Source organism: Cinclus cinclus, chromosome 10 (assembly GCF_963662255.1).
Source record: "Cinclus cinclus chromosome 10, bCinCin1.1, whole genome shotgun sequence".
Lineage (NCBI taxonomy): Eukaryota > Metazoa > Chordata > Aves > Passeriformes > Cinclidae > Cinclus > Cinclus cinclus.
In genome coordinates, this window is record NC_085055.1 from 4,239,399 (window position 1) to 4,263,361 (window position 23,963).

The 23,963-nt window shown below is 39.4% G+C and overlaps 1 protein-coding gene across 1 annotated transcript; it reads right to left on the reverse strand.

Moving 5' to 3' along the window:
* Positions 1-5,044: 5,044 nt before the first annotated feature.
* On the reverse strand, positions 5,045-23,155 carry PHC3 (polyhomeotic homolog 3). Its single transcript, XM_062499111.1, has 14 exons — positions 23,030-23,155; positions 22,129-22,287; positions 20,619-20,696; positions 18,932-19,090; positions 18,374-18,472; positions 17,019-17,253; positions 14,686-15,566; positions 13,120-13,270; positions 12,549-12,802; positions 11,694-11,850; positions 10,276-10,390; positions 9,404-9,554; positions 9,094-9,319; positions 5,045-5,221 (listed from the first exon to the last, which is right to left on the reverse strand). Exons 1-14 carry the CDS (start codon positions 23,153-23,155, stop codon positions 5,067-5,069), a joined length of 2,946 nt encoding a protein of 981 aa, XP_062355095.1. The 3' UTR covers positions 5,045-5,066.
* Between the last annotated feature and the right edge of the window lie 808 nt (positions 23,156-23,963).

The following is a 23,963-nucleotide window of genomic DNA, read 5'->3' on the forward strand; positions in this document are numbered from 1 at the left end:
GCTCACTGCCTTGGTGCTCAGTCAGTGTCCCAGGCCCTGACACCATCAGCTCAGACCAGGGATAGTTTCCTGAAAAAGCTTCCTGAAAAACCCACACAGCTGGCACCTGTCTGGAACACCACTACTGTCTCTTTTTCAAATGTCACCATTTGCAAAGCCATCCAGGGGAATGTAACTGCATAGAATCTTTCAGATCTAAATAAACTCTCATGACTAAAGACAAATTTTTTAAAAATTAATTTAATTTAGGCTCATCTTAAATGAACTAAGTATTAAATGAATTTAAAATTTCTTTCTCCTTACAGTATTTCCTGTCTGAAACTACAGCTCACTATGCAAGAGTGACTTGAAAATTGATTCTCTATGAGCCATTAACACTTCACACTGAAATTATTCATTGATAGCTCTGCTTATACCTGTTCCATTTAGAACTGAACAGGAACAGTGAATTTAAAACAAAATACTCTAAAATATTAGCTTCTCTCCACCTCTAATAAACTAATTTAGGTGAATATTAAAAAAACTACCCTAGATTGATTGTTTTGCACAGTCATTATCTGCAGCCTAAAACAATCAATGAGGAAATATCTGGGTAATGATGACAAATATATTTCTAAGTGTATGCTAACAGGACATCTCTATACAATACTGGTGAGAAAATAACCCTGCAAGCTTTTATACATGCTGAGTTTTAAGATGAGCAGTCTCAGTACAGTCAGAACTACTTATGCTATAAATTATGGGGATATCTAATTATTTGCAAAACCAGGACTCACAGCTGTCACTGAATTCGTTGATCACTCAGAGCTGTATATTTGTCACTGTGCAAGAAATCTGTTGAGCTTCTGAGCTGGAAGTTTCTGCATGGATATTGTGATATTAGAATGAGAACATCTATCTGAAACTGGCATTAGTTGTAGCTGCCATGCCAGGCAGTGACACATCACACCCAGCCCAGTCTCACAACGACCTGCCATTCAAATTACACTTCAGTAGTTTTCTACCTGAACATTTCCTTAACCTTCCAGATACAGAAATGATGCAAAAGCTATCGCAGATCTGCCCAAACACTTGGTTTTATCCCATCCTTTCCTCTTCCTGCCACATTTGCAGTTACAAAGGATACCATCTGTTCTATCCAAAAGGCTGGATTCCTTTTTGGACAAAGCACAGGTGGAAGTCAGGGGTTAAATACCTGCTTTCACAGGAAAGAAATGAGGAAATGGATGCTTGCAGGTCATAAATCTTCTATTTGAAATGTCTTGTTGACAAAAATCTAGCAAAGGCTTTACCCTGCATCAAGAACTTCATTTCTAGAACAAATATGATGGGTTAATGGGTAAAGAATGGATTTACAATGCAGCCTGTTTAAAACCCTTCAGACACTCTGGTGAGCCAAAACAACTGGCACTTTAAGTCAGTGGAGGTAGCCAAGCTTCCTCAGGGGAGTGCCCTGCTCCTGCTGCAAAGCAAGGATGCTGAGTGATATGAGCCAGATGGATCAGGGGAGGCTGCACATCCATCTTGATCATTCATGTGCAATTCTTTAAAACCCCAAAGGAACCCTGAAACTGAGAAAAATGTCACAGTTCTATTCTATTGGGTGAAATCTTGACAGCCACCTTCAGCCCAATGATGTGCAAAGGGCCTTGCCCTGAGCTAATGCTGAAGTTTCCACTAAGGAGCAGGGTAGGATGGAGAGTGATAGAGAAAAAGGAAGGGAAAAAGCCATGGAATGTATCTCCCTTCTGAGCTATTCCTATAGAAGCTGAAATACTCCAAGCATTACTGTGAGGGGTAGTCTGAAACAGTGTAAGTCTGAATACAGAAAGCAAATCACAGGAAATAAAGAGAATAAAAATATTCCTTGTAGACACATCCTGTAAGAACAAGTTTTAAAACACAATTAAAATCTTTAATACTATTTATTTTGCAAGAGGGCACAGCCTAACATATGGGAAAGCCATGGAAAATGGTAGTATAAGCCTGGGAAAACCTCCCCTATCTGATCAGCAAGTGGTCAGTACATAAAATGATTCTGGAGGACTGTTACTCTAAGTATTATATTGCTTTTTGGAGCAAATTTATAAACTTCCCAAGTAGACTTCAGTTGTACTTGGAAATTTTCCAGCCCACTTTCACATACAAGTGTGAATTTTTAAAAAATGGATTTTATTGACAAAGCTACATTGGCAAACACTCCCATACAAGTGCACTTCTATCTGTATAGGTATAGCTGTATCTGCTTTTAAGTTCCAGTTAATTGCCAAAATCACTGAAGAAGGAAAAAAACTTTCAATATGCACAAGGCCCACATTCTAAGCTGTTGCACACATGAATATTTAAAGCACAATTCATTACCTGTGGCTCTCCCAGACTCACAGGGAATGTTACATACCAGACGAACAGGACCAGATGTGCCTTGCTGGGGTCTGCTCTGAGCTCCTGGCACCTGGCTGTGATTATGGCTGAGCTGGACACAAACACTAGCTGGAGAAGCTCTCCTGAAAGCTGTCTAATAAAGCAAAATTAAAGCAGCCATGAAATTCTCATGCATGTAACACTGATTAACTACAGGTCTAAATAAGACCCCTAAGTCCACATTTTCTAGTACACCTTAAGCCATTATCAAACCACATTTATGTATCCCTACTTTTTACATTGCCTAAGAACAGTACAATCAGAAGACAGATTAAAAATTAGCCAGTGAGATTTCTGTATAAAAATAATAAAACTTTAAGACAAAAGCCAAAGGATAAATATCTAAGATATCTTTAGTCTTCAGTTAGCTCATCAAAACAGAACATATCCTTTAGAACATATGTTACAGATATGCTACACTGTGTATCTTACAGAAATGCTACAAATGGGAACTGTCTCCATCATTTGAATGTCTTTTAAATGAACATTAGCAAATGTAACTTCAACCAAGAAGTTTATTTTACAACAGTAACTGAAAACAGAAAAAAAAAAATAAAAAATTAGAAAGTGCTTAGCGACTTCCCTCCAAAATAAACCCAGGCATCAATTCATCCTCTAAAGCTTTGGTGCCATTTGGATGAGGGCTCTCACCACATACCAGCGTGCAACTGCAATGTGCTGTCCTAACTTGCAGCTTCAGTGGTTAATGAAAACATTAATAACATCTGCTATTAGCAAGCTCAAACAGTTGTAATTAAGAACAATGATTCATTCTAACATTGATCTCAAGAAGGTAATGGTAGAAAATCTGTTAGTGGAAACAAAGCAATAGTCTAATTAAAGGAAAATGAAGCACAGATTTTTCTGTAATCCATATTTACTCTTTAAGGTTATCAGCTAAATAATATACATATTAATCTGTCTGTCACAAACCTGCCTTTTAGCCAGTGTATGTGCATTGACTCCTTTTCATCTAGGGCAGCAGTTCTCAAACTTTAGGTCAGTTCCTCTCCTCTCTAGGAATACTGGACAGCCCCCTGAATACCTCCCTACACAATCATATATTATGCACTAATTGCATAAAATAAAAAAAAATACATTCTTTGCAGACACATACACATATTTAATTCAAATATACACACTGACTATCAGCACACGTACCCTTCTTTCCCTAAACAAGAGCTTAGGGATCCAGGTCTGTACGTAAAGGGGAGTTGCAAAAGGGAGGGAACAGAAGGACAAAATACATCCATGAGCATCTGTGCACAGGTGGTGGGGAAGCAAAGGCCAAGAAGGTGCTGCTGCCTCAGGGCACAGGCAGCTTCCAAGAGCATCAGTACCTGGGGAAATGTATTTGTCCCACAGCGTGTGAGAAAGGGAAGATGGAGGGGGACACTAAAATCCCACCATGTGGGTCTGCAGCATCCAAGACAGTATCTCCTGCCAGAGGGACAAAGCAGGACCCCTGGATATTCCTCCCAGAGTTGCCAACGTTGGCATTCCTCCTGCTGACCTGCAGCTCCAGGCTCCCTCATGGCAGCAGCAGCTGCTCCTGCACAAGCCCTGAGGGGGCTCACTGCTCCTTCCTCAGAGTACTGCAAGTACAGCTCACACTGGCCACTGGACAAGGAAAAGGTGCTTGGAAGCTTCCAGTGAGGCAATGGGAATGCACTACAGGGAAAGACATATCAGAAGAGGTATCAAGAAAAAGAACATCTGAGCTATGGTGTCCCTTCTCTGCTCCCAGTCTCTAAAGCAACTTGTCTCAACATGAGCTGGTCCTGGCTGCAGTTTTCAGCCCCTCACACCCAGGCATTTAGGAACCTGAACCCCGAGTACTCACATAACTTCCTCAGGGTCCACTGTGAACCCCCATTTGAGAACTGCTGGTCTAGCTTAACTAGCAGCATGTGAAACTACAAACCTAACACTTAATGCCCCCGTAGTGCATAGCAGCATTCAAAGAGTAAAGTAACATGTGCTTCAGTTACCTCTGGCAGGAGTGTCAGTAGCCTGATCATGAGGATTTTGATGACACATCTACATGGTTTATAGAATTTTACAGACTTCAAGAAAATAGTACAGTGGCAGAGATGAAGGTAAGCCTACATGAGGAAAACCAGCTGCCAACCCACCCCTTACAAACAATTTGATCAAGATTAAAACAAACTCAGCACAACTAAATGCATAGCATTTTACTGGTACTAGTGCTTCCACAGGGCCTGTGGACACTTCTGTTAGTTCAGTCCAAACACTGCTGTATGTGGGAAAAATCTTTCAGAATACAGCAACACAATTTAAATGGTGTCTAGATTGAGGTGGGGACTGGGGTGTTAACCGTAACTCATAAGATGAAGTACACGTTGGAGAATATCTAACCTATCACAGCATATTTCACTCCATGTTTTCCCATGAAAAATTTTAACTCAAAGCATTACTCAGGCTTTACTATAAACCTATTAGTTGTTGAAAACTACAGAGGACTCCTGGTATAATCAAAGGAACATTTTAAAGTCTTTATGTGGGCAGAGCTCCACCTACTTAACAAAACATCACAGTAACACTCATGCCACAGTGAATATGTTGGCATATTACTGTCAGTTCTGTCACTGAGAAACTGTTGTTTAAACCTTCATGTTCACCTCCTAGGATTCTTTCAAGGAATTGATACGTGCACAGATTTTCAATGCAGGTCCAAGCTTAATATTCATTGCACTCATAAGGTGATCCTCCTTCAACAAGAGGAGAGCTTGTCCATCAATTTCTTGTGCTCTAAATTCATCTGCAATATCTTGACAACCTGAAGGCAATAAAAAAAATGATTATTGGTTTAGAAATGTCCATTCTTAGATCAAATTATTTTGTCGACACCAGAGCTTTTCAGCTACACATTTTCCAGTGCTCATCCCTTTAGCTTGTTGAGCCTAAATTACATAAAAGAGTTCAATATTATGATGGGAATTCTGAAGTAATATGAAAGTAATTTTTACTACAGCCTCTAATTTCATTTTATATATTGTAGAAGTACTCATTGGGAATTTCAAGTCCAAGTAAAGACAGAATTTTCATTTCATTAAGAGGAACAACCTCTCATCATTGGAAGAGATTGGGAAAACAGCACTGAAATAGCAATCAGGAACATAATTCAAGCAAGTTCTTTCCAGCAATAAAAAGATACTATTATCTAATTCTATAAAAGACAACTATATTATACTGCTGTGTGCAGTGAGAACATCCAAATAGCTACCATTTCCAAAAGGAGTTAATTCCATCTGTGTGTTACACCACTAAGCTAAGGAAACAAACTTCTGATGCATGGGTTTTGGCACAACCATCTCATGAAGGTATTTATCATTAGTTATCAGAGTGAATATTCTACACACAGCAGTAGCTCACTTCACGAGTGCAACTTTAAACTGGTTTATTATTTTCCATGTTAAACTTATTTTCTCAACATGAAATACCAATCTCAGGTCACTGAATATCACAACATAAAAAAAGACTCTACATGGATTGGACTGTCCCAAGTAACTGAGGGCCCCTTTCCACTGAAGAACCCTGTGGAAATAAAGGTTCCTCCAAAGATGTTCTGGACATGGGCTGAGCAGAATCAGCCAGTCATGCCTGGCTCTGTGGCAGCTCTGCTGGACGGATAAATGTCTTCTAACAACATCCAGGAGAGCACTCACTGTCAGTTGTTTATTTGAAGTTTCTTTCCCCCAGCCATGTTTTTAATGGGGTTTTTTATTACATTTGTGTTCTCAATCCAGCGGTCTCTCCATCTGTCTCACAGCCTTTCAGACACACTTAAATTTGTGCTTCACCTTCCATTCCTGATTTCAATTATTCCTCAAGTAAGCTTATTTTTTTGGCATTTTTAAATTTTCCCTTTTTAAAAGTACACTATTACAGAGATACGAATTTACTGTGAAGTACTTTTCTACCTAGATGAAAGCAATTTAGTATTCTCCTGTGTATTCAGATTTAAATTCCATAAAGAATATATAGCCTAATTTCCTGATGGATTTACAAATGTGCACAAGGCAAATAGAAAGGAAACATGGAAGGAAGTATCAACATCCAAACCTGAATTCATCTGGATTATTACTGTGTGAAGGTTATAACATTCAAGGTTGGAAAAAGCTAGCTTTTCACAAAGAATGAAGCATTATTTTTTTCTTAATGATTTGTTAAACAGACCTCATGCAACAATTAGCTCTGATATCATCACAAAGGTTTTCCTATTAAAGTGCTGACAACAGATAAAACATCTGTAAGTCAAGTATTGAGTATTTCTAGGAAAGGTATCATGGCATGTCTGATTTGAGACCTGAACATTGTGATCTTCAGCCCACACCATTTACAAAGAATATGAGAGGCCAGGAGAAGTTCTTACATTTAGGAACAAAACTGATCCTACTGGAACAGGAAACTGGCTATTTGTTGTTGCCAACTTTTTTTTACTTTAAGCAATTTCCATGCAACTTCTTAAATATTTTTTTGTCAAATTCATTTTCGGAAAAACAGAGAATGAAAGTTGAAGGTATTGCAGTTCTCTCATGTAAGCACATCTGGGTATACTCTCAAGCACTTTTGCAATTGCTTATTGTGCAATAACTTGGCCAAAAAAAAAGGGTGGGAAACGGGCAAAAGGTCATTTATCTTGCAACTGAGGAAAGAAAGCAGAACAATTCTGCTCATCTTGACTTGTTCTGTCTCTTCCCCCAGAAGAAGCAGCTAACAGTGCAAGTGTCCTGGACACTGACTTCTCCAAAAGACTCCAGAGGAACTCAGGAAAAGCCTGACAAGGACACAAGTCCACTTCAGCTACAGACTTCAGAAAGCTGTAAGTGAAAACGGATGTCCCTAATGTTTATGGAGAAGTGACAAATCACCATCTCGTACAGCACGGCAGATGGCTTGCACAGAATAGATATATAAGTCTGCACCAAGTAGAATATATAATATAAAATACCATATGAAAACCATCTATATTACTTTCCTGCATTAACCAAACTTGGAAGTATATGAAAAAATATTTTTTCAAGAGCGTGACTTGAGACTATACTGAAAAGAATAAACCCCAAAATTACCAAAAAACCCACATGCAGCAATGTAGCAATAAAAATTCTGGCACATTGTGAATATAATGTTAAATATCTTTTTTTAAAAAAAGTATTTGAGAAACTAGGCATCCAAATTGAGAGGAATGAATAATTATAATAAATTTTCATTACATATAAATAAATGTAAGTTTGTTTAAAATCAAAGATCACCTTGTTTATGGAATAGAAAAAACTAAACCAGATCCAGCAGCTAGTGAAATATTGCAAAAGTAATGGTTTCAATACAGAAACCCACATTTTAAGAATCAAATTCTTGGTTTCATACTTGCAAGTAAATTGTGTTTCTGTGGCACTTCAATTATTCTAGCACAGAACTACCATTTACTAAGAGCCTAGGATTAGTTATTGAATTTGAACTAGAGTCTCAAATCCATAAAAACAGTAAGTGAAAGCAGGAGTGATAGAGCTACACTCCATAACACAGCTCAAGTAGAGAAACAGCAACAACCACATCCCAAACCTAAGGAGCTTTGCTTGTTTCTACAGCCATCACTGCAGATTCCCAAAGACAGTGTCACTGAATTGCAATAAACTACCAGAAAAAAGGTACTTCAAGGATGACTTTTGCTGATTTTAGATATCTCTTACTCAATTCTTTGCCTGACCTACTACAAAAGACTGTCTGTCATAATGTATATGACTTAGCAGTGAAAATATATTCCTTAGAGGTTAATGGTCAAATGGGTTTAAGAAAATAAGGTTTAGCCTTCCAGAAAAAGCAGAAAATTAGGAACAAACGTAGCCTGGGTTTTAGTGAGTAAGCAACAAAAATTCTGGTATGACTGCTACTGTGGAGATCTGCCTTGTTATCTGTAGGGATTACAGTGTCTGATCAGATAAAATGGATCCTTGGGAAAAGGTAGGGAGTGAAGCTTTAAAGGTTACGATAGTTAGGAAACAATAAATGTCAAATAACCTGATGATGCCATAAAGGTAACTGAATATCAAGCTAAAGGAAATGTTTGGGAACAAGGAAAAAAAGGATTATTTTTTCCTGAGAACAAACTGAGACTAGCAGTATGCAGAGTTTCTAGGCAGAAGACCTCTGAGCAAAGCTATGCGAAATAAATTTTAACTTTATAGCAGAAATTTGCTTATTCTTTTTTAATGACTTGTATCATGACAGGTCTTTCAACCTTTTCAGTTGCATAAAGGGAAGTAATACTGCTCTTGCTTTTTCTACTGAATAAGCAGCAAGGGAGGAAGGAAGAGAACAAGGAACAAGTGAGGAGGGAAGAGAAGAAAGCAGTGTAACAGGGAGAAACTGTGTCTGATCTCTCTACTGACCTCTTGAGAGAAGTCAGACTGAAGGAAGGAACAGCTCTAATCTCCATCAGCTGGGATGCAACAGCAGAAGTGGGACTAGTTCTATCAACATGGGATTTGTGCTGAAGGAACAAGCAAGAGGAAACAAATCACATTCCAGTCTCTATCACCAGCTAACATTGCTGCTGTTACCACACTATCTCCTCATCACAGTGCTGCTATAAAGCAATGAACTTCACTGTTAAAACCAACTGAGAACAAGTTATTGCCCATTCCATACCAGGCAGAGAATGTATAAAGGCCCAAACTTCATCGACAGTCCATACTGAGGGGTCAGTTTGCACCACTGGTAGCATGTCGATGCTCTCTGGCATCTTCCTCATCCTCAGCTCCCGAAGCTCCCGCTCCCTCTCGCTCTGCCTCCGCAGGCGCGTGGTCATGGCCGTAGGAACTGCGTCTTCACGAGGAGCCAGATCTTCTTCTGCAGATGGATACGTAATTGGAAGCTGGAAAATGCAGTAACTACAGTATTAGGCTTTATTTGCAATTCCCAAAGGAGTGCCATAGTTTTAAGCAAATATTCCACAGACCTGTCTAAGAAAATGATCTCGTGATGCCCCCTCAGGGCCGCTCGGCCGACGCCCGCGTCGCCCAAGACTTTGGCTATCTGATTTCCGATTCCAACGACTGGTCTTGTCTGATGGAAACAGCCCAAATTTCTTAGTGCAACTAAGGCTGTGCCTAAAGAAGTAAGATATATTCAATAATGCACTAGTAGTTTTTTGGACTGAACTCAATCAAGTAACCATAAAATCACAGTGTTGTAGAAATGCTGCTTAATTACAACAACAGCTGTCACAGAAATACAAGAGAAAGGTATCTCCAAGGCCATTTAATCAAAACCCTCATCTCGTTGTGGGATCAAGTACATCCACATTACCCCTGGAAGATGTCTCTCCTTCCCATTCTTAAAATTTTTCCATGACAGAAATACCTTTGCATTTTATCACAGTTCTGCTCTGAAATGTCCACTAAAAACCTAAAATCACATTGTATTTTCTGGTCCCATTTTCTCTACCTAGCTGATACCAACCCAGTCAAGGGAGGTTAGAGGCAAAAATCCCATGCTAAGATTAAAGGACTAAATATCTTTAAGATTATTTTGCTGCTGGTGTCCCAAGAAGTACCAAATAAAAAATATATATTCCTACTACCTAAATGGGAATGCAGAAGACGTATGAAAAAGGTCGTGTCCAGACACTGATGCCAAAAAAGAGCTAAGTGACAACTAGAAATGGGAAACTATTCCCCATTTCTAAAACTTTGGTATTACACATCAACTTTCTAGTTGTTATAATGGAAGACTTTGCATTCAGATGTTGAATGTGAATTCTTGCTCTCTTAACCAGGGGAGATTAATCCGTTAACCAGATAATAATAAACAATAACTACATAGAGTTACCTTTTGGCACAGGATGTGGAGCAGAATCTTTTTGACCGCAGAAACTTACTGGGATATCCCATTTTTCCACAAAATTCACACTTCAGAAGATCATTTTCAATTTCATCCAGTCCCTCTAAAGAAGGAATAAGGAATAAAGTCAGTTTCAATAACAAAAAAATTATGTTCACATCTCTCACCTCAAGCAGGCAAAAGATCTTCAAATATTTAACACATTCAATTAAATATTTTGATTAACAGACAATTATGCAAAGCTAAGCAAGACATAGATTTAATTCTGTCTAGAAAAGATCTTGAGCAAACTGAACCTTAATGAAACTTCAATTAAGTTATTCAATGAACTTAACCAGGTTTTTGTTGAATTTCAAGCCATCCACAAGCAGATCTGCCCCCAAACATAGCAAGCAATTAAAAAAGAAGGGGCTACATTCCTCATGAATTGCTTCATAAAGAACTAATTAAGAGAACCAGGCCTTCCACAATGTAAATGCACTCTCCTGTAATGACATAATGAATTAACCTTTTGAAGTACTTTATTTGAATAAGTAACTGCTACAAACAAAGGGACATGTGAAAGTGAAGAAAACATTGAATCCTGAATGTATATAACATTCAATCTATGAAAAAGATAAACTGCATGCAATAAAGAAAAGGATTATGATATCTACTGATTTACAGCTTACTGTTATAGAGCACTTTTCTGTTATTGGTTAGGTGAGGTGAGATGGCCTTTTCCTGCTCTACAAAAAGCACTAGTGCAGCAAAGAGCTGGAAATACTGAGAAGGGTATTTGAAGGGTGTTTCTACCACACACACAATCACACCCTGGTTTACTATCAGAAAATCTCCTCTACTCAACTTCTGTGTATGCTGATGTGTCTCAATGTTGGATGTCTCCTACTAGCTCATCTAATGAGTAGTTACAAATTCGCTACACGAACCCAACACCAGCTGTCAGGAGCAATAACTAAACCCAAAACTATGAGTGGTTGGATAACTCCGCAAAACAGACAAGCTGTCTGAAATCTGAGACACAGCATAGTGTTAATATTGAAAAGAAAACTGAATTAACATCTAATGAAACAAATTAAGGCCAAAGTAACTGCTGCAAAGAGTTTTGATATGGAAGAGGGAATAGAACTACTTTAAGAGAATTAAAAAAGGAGTTGCATTAAGACTAAATTGAAGCAAATCACCAAAAACAGCTCTGGTATAATAAGGATACCAGCTGTGGGAAAGAAAACCCAGGAGTGGCTAAAAGATTCTGAACTTTCAAATCCTAGGTGAATTTATACAAAAACATATGTTCGCAGAAGAACTTCTGTTTTCCTGTTAGGCCACAGATTGATTCCCATTTCATAGCACACACAACTGGGGGGGGGGGGTGGGGAATGGGCATTCAAACAAAAACTACAAACCTTCTGCAATCATATCCTCTATCTCTGTGTCTGATGAGTTGTCTGCATGTTTTGTGTTCTGCAAGTCTGATTCAACACACACCACACTCATGATCTGACCCTCCACCAGCAATCTCTTCTCTGCAGGCTGTTCCACCAGCAAAGATGAACGACTGACCTAGTGCAATAAAAGCAAAGCAATACTGAGTAATTAACATTATTCACAACAGTGAATAATTTTAAACAGCATTTGTGGCTTAACAGTTTTAACAGAGATGATCAGTTTCTACTTCATATCAATAAAGTGTGATTATATTGTGCCAAAGCTCATTTCTCAAACACATCAAGACTCCCTCCTGCTCTGCAGAGTTTGCAATTGTATTTAACAAAGGAAGAAACACATTATATCTACAGAAATGAAGGAATGGGAAAATGAGACACACGTTAAATTAGAAAGGCAGGTTTTAAATTGCCAGTTTGTGATTTAAAATGTTCAGCAGTAATTCTTACCAGACACAGCACTAATTACACCTAACCCAGTTAAGAGCTTGCCAGTGCTTCAAACAACAAATTGTAGCATTTTAGAATTTTAACACAGACTCAGCTCTAAGGTTTAAATAAAGGTACCATTTAAACTGAGAGATCTAGGAGGCAGACAAATGTCAAAAAAAGCTATTCCAAATGGTAGCCTAAACCCACTGTCTGTAGTTATCTCCAGATATAGCCTGCCACTCAAGTCATCAGTCAGTAGAGAAAATCTGAAAATCTGAAACAATTCAAGATCTAAATATCTATTAACCACAAATAACATAACTCTTACAAAGAGTTAACTTCAATGATTAGTAGTAAAAAATTCCTAGCAACTTTTAGACTTACAGGGAACGGCTCCAACCCCTCCTGAATCACAAAGCCTTCGATGACGTGGGTCAGGATCTGGGGTTTAACAATAGCCTGTGGAGGTTTATTTTCTAGGCTGGGAATGCTATTGGGCATGGATGTGCTGTTGCTCCTTGTTGTTGCTGCTGGAAGCAAAAGAGGTGGTGGTGGAATAGAGACATGGGAAGGATCAGATGGAGATTTAATTACTGAGGCACTGACTGATGATGTCACTGAAGGCAGTCCCACATGCTCTGCAAAAAATAACAAAACACATTATGTTTTATCACTTATGTCCAACCATTGGCTTGGAATCTGAAAGTAAGAGATGATAAATCCCCAAGACCCATCTCTGCACCCATCAACCCCTAACACAGGCCCTTCCCTAGGCTTTATAGATAACACTTAAAAAACAAGACAGTTTATCTAAACAAACTATTCCACAAATGCACCCTCCTCATGCAAATATTTCCCTTTACTCAGTACCTGCTAACTACAAGCATAGTTGGCCATTAATTACTTACACAAATCACAAAACCAAAAGTTACCTTAGTTTGGCATTTGTCCTCACCTGACAAAGGATCTTCTGAATTAAGAGCCTCTCCATGGCCCAAGGTTATGGCTGGTGGGGACAAGGTGGGTGGTGTAGGTGTTCTTGCCATGTGGACACAATCTGAGTCCTCGGGCATCTCCCCTTCACACACATTCTCCACTTGGCAAATCTGCATCCAACAAACTATTGCTTTAGAGAGATTTCCATTCTATCTTAACACCTTAAAAGAGTTGCATAAATACAGTTTTAAAAATAAATTACAAGTTCAAATATGTTAATCTTTTAATAAAATACTAGTTCCCAAAATGCATACCAAACAACAAACTCTGAGGACATCACAATATCTATGACAGAAAATTAAAAACAACAAAACATAAAGAAGCACAGTTCTCCAATCAGAGCAGAGAACTTGACTTTTTCAGTATCTTATGTGTATAAGTTTACTGTTATTCTTATTTACGCAGACTTTTGATGTTATTTAAATGCATCTGGAAAATGCAAGTTTAATGACATGTCTGCAAATCGTTCTATCTTACACAGCAGTGTAATCAAGCTGAATATTTCAGAAGAGTACACCAAGACTATCAAGCATTAGTGGTTGTAAGAGATTTTAAGGTCTTTTCCTCAAAAGTATAGAAATAAATTTGCATAAATTCCTGACAGTCAGTTTAGCAGATTAAAATATATAACACCACCTTGTCAAAAGCAAACCTGGATCCTACTCTTTTGCACAATTTTTCCATCAAATACGAGAGTCAGGATTATTACCCTCTTAAAATAAATTAAAAATGAACAGCACACCTCCTTCCTGAATGTGTTGATAGCCTCAAAAAAGCCTACAAAAGCTGCTGATTCTTTTGCTCAACTTAATATCATTAGCATTTTACCACTAAAGCTCAGCAATGCCATCTTAAACGTCAGCCATATTTGCGTATCATTTGATTTTCCTGTACGTGACTTTAATCCAGTGATTGAAGGCAAAACCTTCAATTACAAACTGCAGACATCTGAGAGTAACACTGAACTAAATCAAAGGAGAATTGCCAAAACAGCATCAAAATTCCCCTATTCTTTTATGAAGATGGTATTTTTAATGTTAGTACAAAAGTAATAATCCAGAACTCTATCATCTTAATAACCTGATATGCACCTTCCACCTAGTATAGATTGTTCTCCTAATTATAATCTATTTGTATTGAGGTAAAAGTTTACAGTCCTTGTGTTACACTTACCACAATTCTTTATGTAAGCACTGTGTCATATATTTACTTATTTTTTTTCAACTTCAAATACATTGTAATTTCATTAAGAAACAAGATTTTAGATCTTAAATTTACTCTTTCATGATTCCTGGTTGATATTCTTGACTGATGATCCATTACAAAGAGCCAACAAAAAAACTCCAAACCAAAACACGAAACAGAAGAAAAATGTCTATTTTCTTCTTAGAACTCCATTCTGTAATCAATAGGTTTCTTGTCCTCTGACTAGCACCCGATTTAGGTCCCTCTGAAGTCAACGGGCCAGAGTCACAGCTCTGGAGAAGCCCAGGGAAAGAATAAAGGATGCAATGTTATCACTCACCGCTGGAGTTTCGATCGGAACTGATGGCTGCACCTGCAGATTTACTGCGACGGTCTGTGGCGGTGGAAGAGTTTGAAACGGCAGCTGGACCAAGGCCTCCGCAGCAGGAAGTTCTTCCCCAGAAACCAAAGTGTTTTGAACCAAAACCTGGCCCTGGGACAGAATTTCAGGCTGCACTTGTAAAGACTGCACAGACTGCAGGGGCAGAGGTTGAATTTGGGTTGAGGACGCCGAGAGCTGAGGCGGAGCTGCCAGAGGGATGGGAGCGGATTGCACGGCTGGATACTGCTGGTGCGGCGCGGAGGACACGAGCTGCTGGCCCGCGGAAACCAAGCTGGGCGGCTCCACGGCCCCGATGTGCACGGCGGGCGAGGGAGGGAGCGGCAGGTGCGGAGGAAGGCTGAGCGGCTGCGATGGCCGCACGGGGTTGGCGGCAGCCGCCTGGGGAGCGGCCGGCTCGGGCTGCAGAGCCGCCGGCACCAGGGAGCTGGCCTGGGACTGGATAAGGGCTTGGGGGTGAATAATTATGGTGGGTGACTGACTCGGGGAGTGGGACGGCGGAGGGGACACCACGACGGACTGCTGAGCTGACTGGGATGGGGTAGGAGACAGCGTGAGAGGCGGAGGGTGGATGTGGATAGGGGAGCAGTGGGACTGGACGCTGCTGGGAGCGGGGGGCAGCGCGTGGCTGGGCAGGGGCAGGCAGTGCTGGGATGGAGGCGGTTCCTGGCCCGGAGGAGTCTGAAGTGCAATCGGCTGGACTTGCTGCTGCTGCTGCTGCTGCAGGATCAGCTGATGATGGGAAATCTTTGGGGGTGGCGAATGAAGTGGGATCTGCTGATGTTTTACTAGAGAATGAGGCTGCAATGGAGAATATGAAGCTGTGAGGGAAGGGAAAAAAAGGTGACAATTAGCATTTATTTCTTCCAAGTTCTGAAAATATTATAAAATACCTGAAAAATCCTCACTTTAAAGATCAGCACAATTTTTTTAACACTTCCAATATTTGTTTAAAAATATCTTCTTTGACAGCACACAGAGCAGAAGAACAATTTATTAGGGGAGTATTTCAATTACCAAAGCAAAATGCAGCAAAGAATATATGAATATAGCCATGCTTTTTACATTTATGTATGTTCTATAAAGAAGTATCTGAACTTTTTTATTTTTGCTGTTAGGTCTAAGACTATTGCTGATCCAGCCTTATTTAAGAACTTCACACAACTTCAAATGGATTTAACTTTTGCTTTGAAACACACTGGAAGAGAAATGATAAAGCACAACAGGATTTGCTGATTAAAGTTGGTGTTAAGTTAAACTGTAGATAATACTGTGTTAAGAGACTAAATAAAATTCCAACAGTGTAATATAAATTTAAATCATTGAAAGCATTTGCCTGAACTTGAACACAGCAACTGAGAGGCACAAACCTAAAAATAGTGCAGCTTCCAGAGAAATCACATCACCTTTAAGTGAACCAGTGACTCACCAGTTATTTCTTACAGCACACACACGTATTTTCCTCCGCATGCAAACCGCTTCTTGCTTTGTCTTGTTCACTTGAGAAACGACTCATTTATGTAGGTTTTTTGATTTGTTCTGCTACTAAGGGTGGGTTTTTTTCTTACCAATGTGAGTTCTGAGAGCCTTAGGGTACAATACTTCCAGAATGTCTGCTTCCAAGTCCCACTCTTTCTCTAAAAGCTGTCATTAAGCCAAGCTACATTCCACAGAATTCAGACCAATTGTCTAGACTACCGTAACTTTTTCAAAATAAGAAACCTACGATGCAAATATGCTGCATGCAGTGTAAGTGCCTCTCTAACCAAGTGCAGGCTATTTTGATTTATCTCAATACAAAATACTAACATTCTGAGCATTGTTACCTACAGGTTTATAAAATATCTGATATTAGAACATTCTCATGACACAGACAACACAGAAAAAAAGAAACAAACCACCAATAAAATGGATTTAGATAGGAGCAAGAGGTTTGAGGTGGTTTCAGCCCACACTTTGCTGACCAGAGATGGGACAGCATGTCCTGACAACGAACATACAGAAAGACCAGGAATGAGAATAATGTTCGTGCTGTGACTCAACAGGGCATTGCAGTTGCTATATTGTGCTTGTAATGTGATTTAAGAACATTCCTGCCTCTGCTTAATCAAAATCCTGCGCAATATCCAATACCAACAAATAAGTGAATTTACTAATAAAACTTGAACTCTGTTCATGTGGAATATATCTATAATAACATGGTCAGAGAGCACTGAACTCTGGCAGAACTGTGACACACAAATTAGTTTCCTGTAGCTCCACATTCAACCCACCTGGTGCAATTAAGTGGTGTATGCTGGACGTCCGTGTGACCGGCGTGCTCCGACACTCCGGAGCGGGGCTCTCGCCTTTCCTATTGCTTTCTGAGGGCTCTGCCTGGCTGCCCTTGGAGCTGCTGGCAGCTTTACTGGGGCACAGGGACTGAGTTTGACTGCTGCTCTTTGGTGGGCCATTCTGGGAACTTGACAACACACCCAGCTTCTGACTGCGCACCGTCAAGTTCTGAACCTGGGAAATGAGCAAAACATGAAAAGACCTAAACTTTATAAATAACTGTGATAAATATCAGGCAAAAACAGCAAAGGAAAACCCCAATTTTGTAATGTTTCTCATCCCATGTGATAACAAGAAGCTAAAAATCTGCATATCAAAGTATCTTTAAAGCCTTAAAATTTAGAGAAAGACAGGAATTTTCATTACTTCAGTGATAAATATGGAAGTCTTTTTACCCTTATTGGATTTCTAAAATAAATGGAAATTGTTAATTAATTCGAATTAAAACTTTCATTTTTCTCTTTTATTGTGCCTTCAAAGTAAGTGAAACAAGGCATCTTAAGCAAAGGCAATTTTATTTTTACAGACACTGCAGGGGTCTGTGAGTGAGCTTCTGGGCATCAGCATAAACCAGAGTCTCAGGTGGTCAGTGGGACCAGAGACTTCTGCTAATAGTGTGTTAATAAAACTGAGACCTTTGTTTCTATATTAACCTCTAAATTAACCAATATTAACTTCCCTTCTCATCATGACACCTCCAATGTGACATGAAACAAAAAGGTTTGTTTTCTGAAATGTAAATCAGTCAGGGATCATTTTCACTGAACACTGTTATACCACACCCAGATTCTGTATATAACGATCCCAGATCTGCAATCCTACATGCTGAGCTAAAGTTTCATTTTCAAGGAAAATGCCTACCCTTGTAGCACTAACTTACATTATCTTTTACATGAAAAAGAGGACTATTATCACCATTCCCTGTGTTGATTACATAACCCCTTCCTCACTCAACAGCTAGTACCTGTGTAATGAACAGCCAGTTTACATTTCACTTCTCACTGCTCTGTGTGTCACCACAGGGCACATTCAAAACCAAGACAACAGTGCTTGCTTCCTCCCTGGCATGCAGGAGGCATTTACTGCCATCCTGTCTCAGTGAGGACAAATCCTTCAGCACACCTTCTCAGGTAAGGTGACTCAGCTGGAGTTGGGCAGAGCCACCCCAGCAGCTCATCTGTTCTCAGGACTGGGGTGAAAGTAAAGCAAGAAAAACTAAAGCACAACATTTCCTTATTTTTCGGTTTTGTTCCACTCGATGGAGCAGACCTTTAGTAAGTTTACACAACCTCACCTGAGTAGCTGCAGACTGACAGGAAGATGAGGAGGATGAAGAGACAACAGGAATGTCAGACTGGACAGCAGCCACAGTAGTCGCCGGAGTGAAAATAAGCTGTTAAGAAAGAAAAAAATAACACAGTAACAGACTGAAATTTTTAAAATCTGTGAAAGAAATAAAGTATCTTAAAAAGATACATAACTTACACACACTGATGTAAAGCTTCTAGGGTTTACTTTTTTACTTTTAATTTATTTAAAGAACTATTTATCATGGCAATTTTAGTAAACAAAGAACAGAGAATAGAAACAAAGAAAATAAAAGAGAATAATGTAAACCAAATATAATAACATATCTGTTCTGCATATTGACAAAAATCTTTGAGATAAATAAACACATTATGAGCTTTCATACCAGCACTTAAGAGGACTTCCCTTCAATACTACAAATTAGTGGGGGGGGTGGGGGGGGTGGGGAAGAGCACCCCAATATCTACTGTATTCAAGAGAGCTTAGATCTTCCAGCAGGGACAGACCAAAGCCAAACTTTGAAAGGACTGTAATCAAAACTTACCATCTGAGCTCGTAGATACATTTGAGCCTGGCTTGCACTCAGGGTGGGAGAGGTGCTGCCCAGCAGCATCGTCTGTTGGGTGATGCTGCTGCTGGTGGTGTTGGAGGTCTGAGAACGGCTTATTATCTGTGCAGGTGTAGGAGAGGTGGAGAGGTTAATCTAAGGAAACAAAAATATTGCTTCTGTCATGGAAATTCCATCACCCTAGGGTCTAAAGCCAGAAAGCCCTGGACAAAAAATGGCAGGGGCAGATGGAATCTCTGAACTGCGAAAATATCAAAAATATATTGAGCCAACCATCACAAAATTGGATTCTGGCAAGACTGTGTGTTTTTATTCTTAAACTGCAAGCAACCACTTCACAGTAAATAATAACAAGCAGTTATAAGTATAAACAATGATATGAAGTCTGAAAAATACGCCTCATAGAAATACACATTTACTGAGAATGTAGAATGAGATTTCAATATTTTAAGAAAAACACCTGAACTTTAATATTTAAGATCCTGAAATGTTTATATTAACTGCCTGGAATGGTATCTTCTATTATGCAACCTAATCAGGACTCTTCTTTGTGCCACCACTTATGGACTTTCAATCCTCATTTCACATATGCACACTGAAAAATAACTGAAGACTAAAGCCTTCTCCAATTGCATATTAAATGCTTCTCAAGAACCACTCTTTAGCATCTTCTTAAAAAAAAGAAGCTGTTGTGTCTTTGCTTTTTCTTTTTTTCTCAAACAGTCTAACAGAGTTAAGTGCCCAGCTCTTTTTCATCACTTACTTAAAAGATTTCCTTGAAAAACCAAAAACCCCAGCCCAATTATTTTGTTAGTTTAACATCAGACATCTTAATAGACTTTCCCTCCAAAATTTAATGAATAAATGGTTTTACTTCTAACAGCTGTAAGCCAAGCCAAGCTATGAGAGCTTAAAAAAATACACAGTTAAATCACTGAAGCTATGCACTGGACTCATGAACAGCTTGAGAGTGTGATTAGTAAGCAGGATGTCTGTAGGACTAACAAAATCCTACTTCAGAAAATTCTAAAACTGTACAGAAGAGACTGTGCATGTCTGACAATGGCACTTAGAGAAATACAGCATGAACTGAACACAGAGCCGCTCACAACTGAAACCTGAGCACATGCCTAGAATATGGAAAGTGAAACTGCAAAAAAGATGAATGATAGAAGATGATAATCAATCAAGAATGAATGCTATAAACATTTAATCAGTTTCTCAAATATATACGAGCATTGACTTGGATTCTTCAGATTTAGTGCTATTTAATTCCTGATACATAGTTATGATTTTCACCTACAGTAGTGCACTGCATTAAGAAACTAATGTAGAAAATCTAATAAGAAATCACGTTAGAGATGAGAGCTCAGGGAGTGATTTCTGCAGGAGTTTGAACAGCTACTGGTGCTTGTGGAGTGAGCAGCTGCCTCTCAGAACACCATGAGGAGTCTGGGACTGGGGAAGCCAACACTGGCCACCAACAATCACACAGAGCACCCAGCACTTACTACAGAGTCATAATACTTCTGTTCACTGCAACTGTAGTATTAATTTCAACAATACAAACTGAAATGCTATTAATATTTTCTGGTTTTCCCTGTAGCCATATAACAACCAAGCAGGGTTGGGAATGGAGGGAGGGCTTGGTGCAGTTACGTACCGAGGTCTGCGACATGCTTGACTGCTGAGTGACACTCCCAGTGGGGGAAGTACATTGCCTCCCACCTGACAGGCTTGCCTAAATAGCAAGAATATTTGTCAAATAGTGAAATCAGAAAGTGCTTAAGTGATGTTCATTTTATCGCATAAACCATCAGAAACAGCCCTCTCTACCTTTACCTTTCTCCGAGTTAACAGTAAGATGCTTTATGCAGTGGAAATACTTTTCAGCAAAGTGCACTCTGCACTATGGAATGGTAGCTGCAAGGTGCTAAATTCCTTGAAGTCCTACCAAATTTCAGGCATCTAATTCTTACAGATCAAGACTTGAAGAAAAATGATCAGAGGTAAAGTCTGCCAAACTGCTAATGATGGAGCTAAGTGATCACCTCACAACCTACGGTGCTCAGAACTTAAAATGCGAGATCATAAAAACCCTGTGATTATTAAAACTCACATCATAATTTTCCTGTGATTAGAATTTTCTAAAGATAAAACAAATTTTATAAATGCTGTAAAGAACAGCCTCATATTCTGGAATGGTAACTTATGTATGCACATCTAGTGTCTATCACAGGATGCTATTCCAGCCCTTCAGATGAATAACAGGGACAGTGATTTAGATTTCTGTAGGAAAAGAACGAAAGCTTCTCAGCTTTTCCCAACCTGATTTTCTTTGCTCTATCTCAGTAACTGTATATCCACATAGAAATCCATCACAATGAAAAAAAAAAAAAAAAAAGACAAATCAACATATTGCCACACTCTAATGAAAAAGGTATAGAAGAAAAAGCCAGGAGCAAAAATGAGTCAGTCCAGTTCAGAGACCAAACAGACATATCCCTGAAGTCTTTAACTCCATTTAGCATTTCCCTGTGTAAAATCACTAACAACCACCTCTCTCTCAAGAACAAATTCTCAATCCAAAGCCAACTGAGGTCAAAGGAAATCCTGTCACTGCTTTAATTAAAAATGGGTCTCCTCCAATGATCACTGATGTTAAAAGCTGTGTTTCAGATATGAAATGTCATTTACCTCCTACATTTTCATACTCAGGGTTAAAATTTATTTTTGCCATTACTTATAATGCAGGCAGATGTGAGGCAAAACACACTAAGATGCCAGATGTTTCATTATTTTTCATTTCACTAAGATACAATGCCATTCATTGCTTCCACCACCACCTTTTAGAGAAAATCATGGGATGAAGATTGAAGTAGTCTATTTTTAATATTTATTTTATTACTTCTATTTTGATGATTTAAATGATGCATTATAATGTATGCAATAAAGCATGGAATGGTTGCCTACTGGAGCATCTATACCACTAGACAGAATCCTCCAAACAGTTTGGAGGACGATACAATTTAAAATAAAAACATCATTAAAATATAACAGTGAATTATCACAAGGCATTAAGCTCAGGCACTTAAGCTGTTATTACATTTGATAATGATTGTAGCCCTGCTCTAGATAATACATGATTCTTTTTCAGCAATCTTCACTCTCACCTGTGGAACAGTTGCCAGACTCTGAAATTGGGTACTGCTTAAGTGCTGCTGCTGAAGAGCAGCAGTCTGCAGCATTAGATGCTGCTGTTGGGCTGCATACATCTGCTGGAGGTACTGAGCAGCTGAGCTAGGAGGACGATGCAAGGCCTGCTGAATAACCTGTGATGAATCAGTAGGTAATTAATTACAATAGCAAAGCACTCACCATGCTGACATGATGCTGAAGTTTGCCCTTACAAGGAAATAAAACTAAATAATTTTTTTCACACCAATTATGTAATACTGAACTCACTCCCTCACTGTTCTTGACCAAGTCACAGAGTACTGTCAACATCAATATATTCACATTTCCAAGGACAGCCTGACAATACAGCATCATCCCCAACACATCATCCCAGCCTCTCAGCTGCTTGTCAACACGTCCTACATCATGTTCAGCTTTCTGAGAGATCAGTGTGTGAGAAACCCAATTATCAAACACAACAGAATGGACTGTACAGAGTTGAAGGAGACCTAATTTCAAGAACAGCAAGAGTGCTGGATCCCAAGCAGCACTTACACCCACTCAAATACCTTGGATCACTCTCATCAATGTTGGTCAAACAAACACCTTTATTTTGCAAAGGTTTATGTTAATAATCTGCACCCTCAGCAAATGGTGAACAAACCAAACTTTCTACCATAGCATTTCCCCCTCCCTTATTTGGGAGACAGGCCTACCCTGAGCTGTCCTTAAGTGGTCTGAGACCCTCCAGTAAACACCTCCTAAAAGCCAGCCAGCCAGCTATTGAGAAAGACAACAGCAATTAAGAATGAAAAGTTAATCCTGTGTAAAGTACTGCACAATGCCTGTGTTTAGAGCTCTGTGCAGGACAGGGAGGAAGCCCCCAGAGCCCAGTACCTGGACAGCATGTCTGTCAGAGCCGCTGTAGACGGAGATCTGCGGCAGCGGCGTGCGGGAAGTGGAGCTGGTGGTGACGGTCGTGGTGGATGCAGAACATGTCGTTGTGTTGGGTTCATTCTCCATAGCTGGGCAGCGTTCATCCAGCCTGGCAGGAGTGACACAGAAGTGGTTCACAAGCAAGGCCAGAACATGCTGATTTTAATGCAAAAAAAAATTTGTTTTGCTGAGACAGAAAAAGGGACAATTTTCAAAAGAGAAGTTTCACAGAAACACAGAATAGTTTTAGTTGAAGGGACCTCAAAGACCATCTTGTCCCACGCCCTGCCATGGCAGGGTCACCTTTCAATACACCAGGTTGCTTCAAGTCCCATCCAACCTGGCCTTGAACACTTGCACAGATGGGGCAGCCACAAACTCTATGGAAAACCTGTGCCAGGGCCTCACCAACCCTATAGTAAAGAATTTCTTAATATCTAATCTTATTTCATAGCATTTGCTATTACTTGATGCAAACTCTTGAGAGATCTAGTTATAATCTGCTAAGATCCAACAAAGTAGCAATAAAGAATCAATTTAGGAATACATCCAAGATTTCCAGCCAGCTACACAGGACCAGTACCACTTCCCTCACCCCCACAGCCCAGGACTGAAAATGGTGGCTGACCCTGGACATTGAACAAAACCTGTTCTTGGCAAAAATCACCAAAGAAATGCTCTGTTTGGGGAGAGAGGGAAAGGATACAGGAAGAAGAACCCTTTAAACAGCAATACCTCACACAACACAGCAAGAACCAAGGAAGAAACTAGCTATTCAAGCACCTCAAATGATCCTCCACAGTCTTACGCAACTTCCCTCTGCTGCAGAGCACAAAATGTCATCTTTATAACTGAAATGAATCACAAACCCCAATATATGTTATGGGGGTGTTTA